The sequence below is a fragment of the Gymnodraco acuticeps genome, unplaced genomic scaffold (assembly GCF_902827175.1).
Source record: "Gymnodraco acuticeps unplaced genomic scaffold, fGymAcu1.1, whole genome shotgun sequence".
Lineage (NCBI taxonomy): Eukaryota > Metazoa > Chordata > Actinopteri > Perciformes > Bathydraconidae > Gymnodraco > Gymnodraco acuticeps.
Genome location: NW_022991513.1, coordinates 2,208,248 through 2,218,887, shown reverse-complemented (window position 1 = coordinate 2,218,887; position 10,640 = coordinate 2,208,248). Strand labels below are relative to the sequence as shown.

The 10,640-nt window shown below is 39.7% G+C and overlaps 1 protein-coding gene across 1 annotated transcript; it reads right to left on the bottom strand.

Annotated features, from left to right (window-relative positions):
* Positions 1–41: 41 nt before the first annotated feature.
* Positions 42–8,045, bottom strand: ogfod1 (2-oxoglutarate and iron-dependent oxygenase domain containing 1). Its single transcript, XM_034196986.1, has 13 exons — positions 7,771–8,045; positions 6,685–6,830; positions 6,548–6,594; positions 5,016–5,116; positions 4,779–4,895; positions 4,604–4,695; positions 4,385–4,513; positions 2,811–2,924; positions 2,646–2,725; positions 2,288–2,526; positions 2,001–2,129; positions 1,803–1,861; positions 42–227 (listed from the first exon to the last, which is right to left on the bottom strand). The coding sequence occupies exons 1-13, from the start codon at positions 7,931–7,933 to the stop codon at positions 66–68; spliced, it is 1,578 nt and encodes a 525-aa protein (XP_034052877.1). The 5' UTR covers positions 7,934–8,045; the 3' UTR covers positions 42–65.
* Between the last annotated feature and the right edge of the window lie 2,595 nt (positions 8,046–10,640).

The following is a 10,640-nucleotide window of genomic DNA, read 5'->3' as shown; positions in this document are numbered from 1 at the left end:
CATTTTAGGAAGATGACACAAAGATGTCAAGAGACACAATAGATAGTTATAAAATATATATATATTTATTCATAGTACACAAAAGAGAAGTCGTAAAAAGCTCTGCGGGTAGAACTGTCAGCAGACTCAGACAAGCTTTTGTGGTTGACATGTTTGACAAATTTGAGGGTTTCTTTGTCTCTGTAGACCAGGGCGAGGGAGTTATCCTCTGGATAAACTGTCAGGAGCTGCGATGAGGAAGGAACCAATACAATTATTATAACAAAAAAAAGCCCACACATATGTAATTGCACTTTATACCTGGGGTGGCCGAACAACGGCCGAGGGACAACTGCAGCCCACTGTCCTTTTTAAAAAGCCCCCTTGATATTTTAAATACATAAATATTATGTCTTGAGCATATTAATAATAGATTGCTCGTAGTACGTGGCATATCATCGTTTAAACAGCAAATGTTGAATACATTTAATGAAAATATCTCTGTGTACCTCTTTGCACAGACACTACTATTTTACCATTTTCCTTTGTTCTGTTAGTGACATCTTAATATAATAGACAAGGTTTTAAGTATGCACTTGGGCCATGCACAGTGTCAGTTTCAAAGTAAAACAATTAATTAAAGAGAAGCAGATACAGAAATATGTTTTGTGATATTTGGGAACAGCAATAAACTAACACTAAAACCAAATGTTTACTAGTGTTGCCACACACAGTCCTTTTGATTGATTTTTCTATGGCACATGTTTTTTTTTGGTCTCGACTCTAGATTCTCCTGCAGTGTAGCTTTTTGAAAACTGTCCATTTACTTTAGTGTAGCCTGCAACACCTTCTTTATTTGGCACACAAACAAAAAAGTTAAGGCAGCCCAAACTGCAATCAGCACTAGGGATGGGTACCGAGCCCCGGTATTAAACGGGCCCCGGGGCTGAATTATTAAAGACCGTGGTACCGTTAAGCTCCGACGTTATCGGTCTTTTTATCGGTACTGGAGACATGTAAAAAATATATGTCATATGTATTATTGCTACACAAACATTATATCGCAGTTTTAGTTTCGCCAACTCCGTTTCTAATACCAAAAAGACTGCAAAATGCTTCTATGATTATTTTTTGTATTTTAGATCTTTCCAATCCAGTCGAGAGATCTCTCTCCCCCGTCTGTGTGCGAGGGGGCGGGGCAGTTTACACACACACAGCTGCTACATGCAGCAACACACACACACGGAGGAGATGGCGAGAGAACGTGCTCCGAGGTGTGGTTAAACTTTACCCGTCTCGATGCTCGTTGCCAAAAGTGCAATAAGAATTTAGCATGTAAGGGCGGTAACACGAGCAATTTGTCTAAACATTTAGCAAAAGTGCACCACATTCAGACGGAGGAATGCACCGGGTTCGACTGTCTTTCTAGCAGCTCTGTAGCTCCATCCACGAGTAACGTTTCCACGTCAGGTGTTATGTATGCTAGCAGCAACACACAGAGTTAACTCCATTATACAAACATGGTTAATGATTAGAGGTAACGGAGTTATTTATTTTGTTAAAGTTTCAGCTATTCTGTCATCAGATTATTTAATACGATTTGTTAAAACATGGTTTTGTTTTTTTATGTGAAATATTATGTATTTAATTTAAATAAAAAGCAATGTTAGTTTTGTTCACAATTTGTTTAGTTAGTTTACCTTGTTTTTTTCTCCAAAAGAACCGATAAGAGTACCGTTAAAAGACCGGACCGATAAGAGGTATCGATAAAAGTAGTAGTACCGTTAAAACCTTAACGATAACCATCCCTAATCAGCACTCACCTCCTCATCCTCTTCGTTAGCAACATAACACGTGAAGCCCCCAAACTCTGACTGCCAGTCTAGGAAAGAACGTTTATAAAATTCACAAGATTGATCGACATGTCCTTCAAGTCTGTGTGTGTGTGTGTATGTGTGTGTGTATGTGTGTGTGTGTATGTGTGTGTGTGTGTGTGTGTGGTGTGTAGTGTGTAGACTCACCTGCACCACAGAAAGGTAATACAAGATCCAGAGCGTACTCTGCCTGCGCTGCTTCTGCATCATGCAACAGTGTGTATCCGCCAGGAGCCCATCGACGCACTTCACCACAACACACAGGTATGCTCGGCTCTAAAGAAAACAGAGGTCAAAACATTGGCTTTTTTCATATATACACTGACCTGAAATGTGTTACAATTTAAAATGTTGTAATCCTTTCCTGCCTTTTTATTGTTGAAGGAAAAAACCCAATTCAACACAGATGAAAAGGCTCACACTGACACACTCACCTTTCTCTCTGCTCGTATTCGCTGATGATGGTTCGGATGAAGACCCCGTGGCTTCTCCATCCTGTATGTCCTTTTTCTCTTCATCTTCATCTTCATCCTCATCATCGGCAGGACACAGGTAGTGCAATCGAAGGCCGGTGAAGTTGGAGAGGAGCAGGAAGAAAGCCTCTGAACGAAGCAGCTCCAAACATTCACTCAAACACTGAGGCAGAGTGTCCAGAGAGGCTGCTTCATAGCACCTGAGAGCACACAAATACAGCACCTGCGATTCTATTATGTTCCTTTTATAGTTTATGTACCACCTATTATCTGTTTATGGACTCAATTAAGGTGCATCTATCTCTGAAACATGTCCTACCTCTTATTAGGCGGACCTCTCTTCGTCCACTGAATCTGAGAGAGTCGCAGGGCTTCCCTCACCTCCCTGAACTTCTCCTCCTGAGGACAGACACGTCGTCAGACAAAAGCAACCAGCAGACACAGGCCATGCAAAAACTAAAACAGAGTGAGAGAGAGAAAATACTTGGAGAAAATCTTTGAGTTGAATTTCAGAGTTCTCCTCAAACTCCTCCTGGATCTGCTCTTGGTAGGAGATGTCCATGTACATTGGATTGACCCATTCCATCAGCAGTGTTTCCTGAAGTGAAGTGAACACACACACACACACACACACACACACACACACACACACACACACACACACACACACACACACACACACACACACACACACACACACACACACACACACACACACACACACACACACACACACACACACACACACACACACACACACACACACACACACACACATCACACACACACACACACACACACACACACACACACACACACACACACACACACACACACACACACACACACACACACACACACACACACACACACACACACGTCAGCAGGACTCAGGCGGTCTGATCTTCAGATTCTGATGATAACATTGACACTGCGTCTGTTCAAGTCGTTTTTTTGCTATAAATTATCATGAAGTAATGTTGACACACAATTTAATGGCTGTATAATGAAACGACCATTGGCATTTAGATTGATTTGCTATAGCTCTCTTTCAAAATGCATTTCTGCAATGAGTGGGAAACACATGCCCAGATGGCAAGATACTCTCATTTGCATATTGGCGATGTCATAACACATTCATTTCCATATGAATACATTTGGCAGTCGATATAGGGTCAAAAAAGTCCAACCAGAACATAATAAAGAGTCTTTAATTATCTGATGCCATTAAGGTAGTCAACACAAAATAACTGCATCAGGAAGGTCTCCAACAGGATGAATTATTTTCTTTTATTTCTACAACTTATTTGCTGCACATTCACACTACTGTATTTTATCTATTTTTTTATAGACATGTTTTGGGCTTGGCTACAGAGAGAGTGAGACAGGGAAAGGGGGAGAAAGGGGAGGACTAAAGGCTGCAGTCTGCTAATATCCTGGGTTGCTGTGGTAAGGAATGAGCCACAGTATATTGGGTGCCCGCTTTACCAGTTGAGCTACCGGGGCGACCTATTTGTATGTTTTATTAATTGTTTCCTGCCTGTCTGTGCCTGTCTGTCGCTAGGGAGATGTGTTGATGAGAGAGGGAGAGATCACGTGCCTCTGGCAGAAGAGCATGGACTGAGATTACTCTGAGCAGCATTGGGTGTAATTTATAATATAATAAAAGTAATGTGCTTGTTACTGCTGTTTCCCCAGATTATCTGTATGATACTTGATAACTTGCTTATTGCTTTAAAATAATAAAGTTGAAGCCAGGAGACGATTTGCTCCGAATTAGGAGGTTAGTGGCCAGGAATTAGTCGAAAGCAAAACAGAAACATGCTGTTTTTACCCCAAAGACATTAAACGATAAGTAAGTTTGATTTAGAGTTGCTGGTTAGTGTATTTTGTTGCCTTTGAAATCAGCCTGCTGTTTCCAGTAATTTAATTTAAAGATAAGATAACTGCCTGAAGCTTCAAACAATCTTCTTATCTTGGCAAGAAAGCAACTAAGTGTATCCCCTCAAATCTTAAACTATTCTTATTAAGGTAGTGTTCATGTTTGACCAAACTCACGTCTCTGGGTAAGTGTAGGCTCCGTGGGACGGGGGCCTCTATGTGGCGAGGAGGACGCTCCAAAGAGGGCCCGTGAAACCAGCCGCTCAGAGACAGACGACACTTGTCCTCTGTCAAAACCTCTGACACCTGGACGGACAAACACGACACGTTTATCAATCTGCAATCAAGCTTTGCAGCAGCAGTGATTTAAAAAAAGACAGGAACGGATATTTTTACTTGGTGAAAGGAGACTGGAGAAACTTCAAAGAGGACGAGTGTGTTCAAAGAGGGTACGAGTGACTTCACTATGCTCTCCGGTTGGAAATTACCTAATGACAAAGATGGAGAGATTTTAAAAGACTTCCCTTGCATAAACGCACACAAAAGTGCACACACAAAGTGAGACACTAACTGTCTGTGGTGTAAAGATCGAGGGTTCCTCCGTCGCTGTCCTCCCACGGAGGCACGAGATACAGGATGAAGGCAACACGCCTCCCCTCCAACTCATCGTCATGACACAGAAGAACATCTAGAGAGAAGAGAGTGTTACATATGGGGAATAAATGATAACTCACAGGAGATTAGTCATCACTAATCTTATCAAAAGAGCCTAAATCTAAAGCAGTCCTTGATTTAAATCAAAGCTCACCTGTGTATTCATATTTGGCACAAGAAATATCCACTGTGGCCTCCAGCTCTACCCCCAACACTTCCCCCAGCCAAGAGCGGAAACGCCCAAACAGTGCTGACCTGAAAGACACACAGGAACCGTTTTATTTATATTTAAATGTCGTTTTATGATCCTGTTTTTACTGACGGGGCTGTACCTTTAACCTCGTATAAGATGAGACATTTTGCAGCCTCACCCCACAGCCAGATTGTTCAGCTGCTCAAACCCACCGTGACATTTTGTTGTGACATAAATAATAGATGATCACAAGAGGAGGCCGTTATTGTGTATTTAATGATGGTATTTACTCCCAGGGGCTGAGTCTCTTCAGAAGGTGTGTAGCAATGTACTGTATGTAATCATAAATACGTTTTTAGAATAAATGACATGTTGCAATCTTTCACTTTAAACATGTCATAATAGTAATAAAATAAATGTTGACACCCTGCTCATTTGCCTTGATTTATGCACTGAGATTTATTTTTTCTTGGACTAGGTTCAAACTCTGGACTTCTTGGCAGGTTAGGCGGCTTTTGCTGCTCCATAATTATTCAATTACATCTTTGTTTCCAGTCATTTGTTTGAAAGCTCCAACATTATTACTGCGGTTATAATTTACAGTGCTACCCTTGCGTTGAGCACTGGTACCAGACTGAATATGAAACAGGTTCAAACGGATCACCTGAGAGTAACTGCTGCTGAGTGCATTTCACACCGAGTTAAATGTACAGTCTGAAATGTTACATGTTAATATTAATAGAATCAACAGCACTTAATAAAGGAAATGTATTATTTACGAGGCAGATGTGATCTCTGGCTCCACCTGGTGGAGCTGACACATAACCACCAACATGTCTATCACTGAGAACAAATACAGAATTTGTAACCTCATCAGAGCTCTAAGAATAATGTATCCATCTCAATTGTCTGTTTTATTTCATTCTCTGCACAATTACTAAACTGAATGTTTCATAAATCAATTTCTTGTTCTCTTTTTAACAGTTCTGTCAAAACTCCAAATTGATTTGTTCTAGCATCGTATTGTGTTGTAAAATAAAACTGCCTTGCTCTGTTGAATACTAGCAGAAATGACAGCAACATGCTCTCTTTTGTTAATAAGGTTTTAGAGGCTAAAAGTATGGTTGGATCTCATGTGTTGCACATGATATCACAATGAAAGCTAAGATCAGAGGCAACTAAAAATAGCTCTGACGATTTGAGCTGTCCACTCAGGATGTACCGTCAGTAAAGTTTCAAGAAAGAAATAAACTAAAGAAGAAAGTTTGAAAAGTAAGTGCAAAACTAAACTAAAAACTTAACCAAGCTTTAGAGAGAGGTTGGTCAATCGTTTGAAAAATGTTATTAAAAAGGATGAGCAATAAGTCAAATGTGCTTTAAACACAGCTACAGATCTATTATTGTTGGTTTGGTGGTTTAATAACGGCTTCTGGCAGTAAGACAAGACTTTAGTCAAATATGCACAAACACAAGAACACAAGTTCTTTGTTTACCTCAGTCCTGCGATGTGTGGCTCTGTTCTCTTCTTTAGGTCATCTGACTGCGTGGGAGCAACAACAAGGCGAAGGTTATAGGACGACAACACAAAGCCTCAGAAATAAACCATTCAGAAGGTTAGTTTGATGGATACCTGTTTAAATTTGTACAGATCGTTGGACTTCTCGTGGAAGTTGAGCTGCAGCAGTTCTCTCTGCAGGTTCTCCACGAAGCTCTCGCTGCTGAGGAAGTTCCTGATGATGCAGTGAGGGAAAGGGTGGCAGTCCAACTCCAGATCCCCTGCAGAGCAAACACAAAGTGTGTGAGATGTTGACAAATAACATGCCTCTGACATTCCAGTCATGTCATGGATTTTCTTCATAAATTCATGTGAGAGATATTAAATTCATTGACAATTGTTATAGCTTTACTCCAAATATTGTACTTTTTTTCAAAGTTTTTTACCCACAGCAATTGCCTTTGTACCACTGGATTGGGTTGACATCCAAGAAAGCCCAGTGATTTTTGCAACATGTATTCACCTTAACAGTTGTTGCTGAATATTTAACATTATTCAATATTCATAAAAATAAATATGTTTTAGCCAAACAAAGAATCTTATGCAGAATGATTATAATGAAATGCATTTATTTGTTCATTCTTTCATGGTGCAGCTAGTAAAGATAGTAGGAATATTTGTGGGTTGCTAAAACTATAATATATAATCATCATTCATAATTCTATTTTAAAAATTGTGTAAAGATCATTTGATTTTGAAAAGTAACTAAAAGGGTCAAAGGTGTTTCTGTACTGGTAAAAGGTACAATATTTACTTCTGTATTGTAGTGAAGAAGAAGAAGTATAAAGTAGCATGGAATTGGAAATACTCAAGTTAAGTACAAGTACTGCGAATTGTAACAAGGTACAGTACTTGAGGTAATGTTGTTAATACAATGTGTAGTTTAGTGTTGTTGTGTGACATTAAGAGCTGTATATTTTGACTATACTGCATCTAAAAAGCCAAACTAGGGACAAGACTTAGACGTGAGAAATAGTTATAAACCATCTGTACAGTACATTGGTTTTATGCTGCATTGGGACTATGACCATTTGCAATGTCCCATCAAATACACAAATAGTTCCGATTCATTGCACCGCCGTTTGTAGCACATGACACAGATCAACTGTATGCTGACCCAGAGTACTGTCTGTCTGTCTGGTGTATTTCTGTATCACTGACCCTGGGTGCAGGCAGTCTTCTGGCCCCACGCCTCCCTGACAGTCTGCTTCACCTGCTGGTCTTCCAACACTGAGCAGAGTTCCGCTGGTTCCTCACAACTCCTCTTCCTCTTCCTCTTCTTCTCCGGCTTCACACTCTCCCCCGGCCGGCGTTTAGACGCCATTATAGAGACTATGCGGTGTGAACTAGATAAACATGCAGGTATGACAAGCTTTATAAAAGAGCACACACTACAAAGAAAACACGACTGGCGCGTGCAAGATTTTCCAGGGCGTCGCTGGTAAATGACGTGAAAACGCGTGGGTGATTTTGCCCTGAACTCAGACTGTCAGGCAGCGTTGTATATCAGACGTTTAAAATGGCCCTTTGTTTGTTTTAAACTATGGTTTTAAATTATGTGTAATGCTCACAAATATATTTTTAAATTATCTATAATTTATTTAATTAATAATGTGAATGTTTATTTACTTTCTGCTGCCTTATTACATGTTATGGTGCCACCTAGTCAGTGATGGATAGTAGCAAAGTACATTTGCTCAAGTAATGTCCTTGAGGACAATTTTGAGTTACTTGTACTTCACCTGAGTATTCTTAGTTCATGCTACTTTTTACATGTATTACAGAATATTTTCTGATTTTTTACGTTTAGATGTGTAACTACTCAAGTGCATTCTTGCTTTGCAAATGGAGACTTTTGTTAAATCTCAGATATATATAATATCCCTTTCATGCATAGAGGTCACTACAGTGGACAGCTATTCAAAAGGTGTTTTCTTATATATGCATTGTTTTTTTGCATAGTTGCACCATCAGCCACTACATAGGACCCTATTGCATCATCCCATACACTGCCACTCAGTGCCAAGTCAGTGTAAGTGCATGATACATGTCTCTAAACCAAGATGGACGACAGAAAGCCACATGGACCAAGTCACCCATCTATATCCTGCCAATCCTTTTATGGAAAGCGTCCCCTGCAGGTATAAACAAATGTGGTGACATCAAGTAACAACTAAGGAAACATATAATTCATAAATTATCAAAGTATTGATGTTATGTTTGCAGGAAATCATGATTAACCACCTGTCCACTACAGTGGACGTCATCCAAGGCGCTAAAAATAAAACTTCAAACATCGCAAAATAAACTGGTCAGACTACTGCTTGACCTTTCATCTAGAACCCACCTCACCTCTGCCCACTTTGACAACCTAGGATGGCTTAGAGTAGACGACAGAGTACAGCTACTTGCAATGGGCCTGGTCTACAAGATCCACTACACCTCTATGGTACCCATGTACATGTCAAAATTCTTCCCAAAGGTCAAGGAATACCATGATCATAACACCAGAGGGAGCTCCACAAATCATGTGAAACCCAGATTTGGCACAAAAAAGGGGGAATACACGTTTCGCAATTATGCCACATCAAGGTGGAACGCTCTTCCCACAACTGTAAAGGAAAGTAAAACTATACTTACCTTCAAAACCTCTCTTAAAGAGCACCTTCGGGGGAGAGCATTGCAAAACTGGCCCCGGTAATGGTACAAATCTCAACCTGTCGTTCAATGGACAGCTTCCCCCCCCCCCCCATCTATGTATATACTCGCATTTTAGACTCTGTTACTAACTTGGTATGTCTTAAATGTCCGGTTAGGATGTATTAGAACGAAATCTAAAATGAAAATTGTAAATAAGCAATCTGTATGTAAAAAACCACCTGTATGTAAATTGTAAATAAGCCATCTGTATGTCAAATATGTCTTATATGTCTTAAATGACATGATGAACTGGAAATGGGGGACCCTGATGTAAACAAGACGAAAGTCTTTCTCTGGTCTGCATCCCCTTAACAATTGTATGTTTTGAGCTGTACTGTACTGTACCCAATATACAAGCTGTTAATAAACTTTTCAATCAATCAATCAATCAATCATGCATCACTGGCTATATTTAAACTACAATTCATACTGGTACTGCTGCTGTTGTTCCCAGGGCCGTCCCTCCCTACAGGCAGATCATGCAGACTGTGTGGGGCCTCACCTTGTGGAGAGGGGCCTCATCTGAGGCGCACCTATGCGCTTATGTGGCGCAATTAGGGTGGCGCGGCACGGTTTCGCCGCTGCGAGGCTCCACTAGCACTCATCAAATAACTGTGCGTGGGGCCTCAAATTGGCCCCTGGCCCTGGTTATTCTTGAAAATACTTCATCTGCAATATCTTTTTGGGCCGTAAATCAATATACTTATGTTATTATAATGTAATTTTAAATTTGCACATCTTTATTTATAATTCTTTCAAAATGTACATCTCTTCAGTTCAAACCCTGAACGCATACTGTCCACCTGAGTGGACAGTATGCGTACACATCTATACAAATCTCTTTGAAAAAACTAGATTAAAAAAAAAAAGTTCAAATCTTGTTTTTCATGCACCAAGAGCAATAATAACACTTGGTAAAAAAATCCTGACTGAGGCTTTCATAATTCATGCATGAAAGGGATATTATTTAATGACTGTATTGTTTAACTTTTTATGTTTTATGTTCAGTTCAGTTTGTTCACCTTGATGCAAGACCATTCCCCCAATCAAGTCTAAACTGTGTGCATTATCACAAAGCCATTAAAGAATAACAGCTAAAAAAAATGTAATGTGCGGACAAAAACAACGTTTTAAGACATGGCTATGTTTTGTTTTTTTAAATTGATTGGATTTTTTCAATAATATTTTGCCAGAATTAACATTATTTCTTTTAAACATAAATAATTATCATTCAGCGACTCAGTTGCTCTTTGTACTTACAACAAAAACATACTCAAAAAGGACTTTTTATTAAAAAGAAAGAAAAATACAGCGTTGTTACAGGTTAAAAC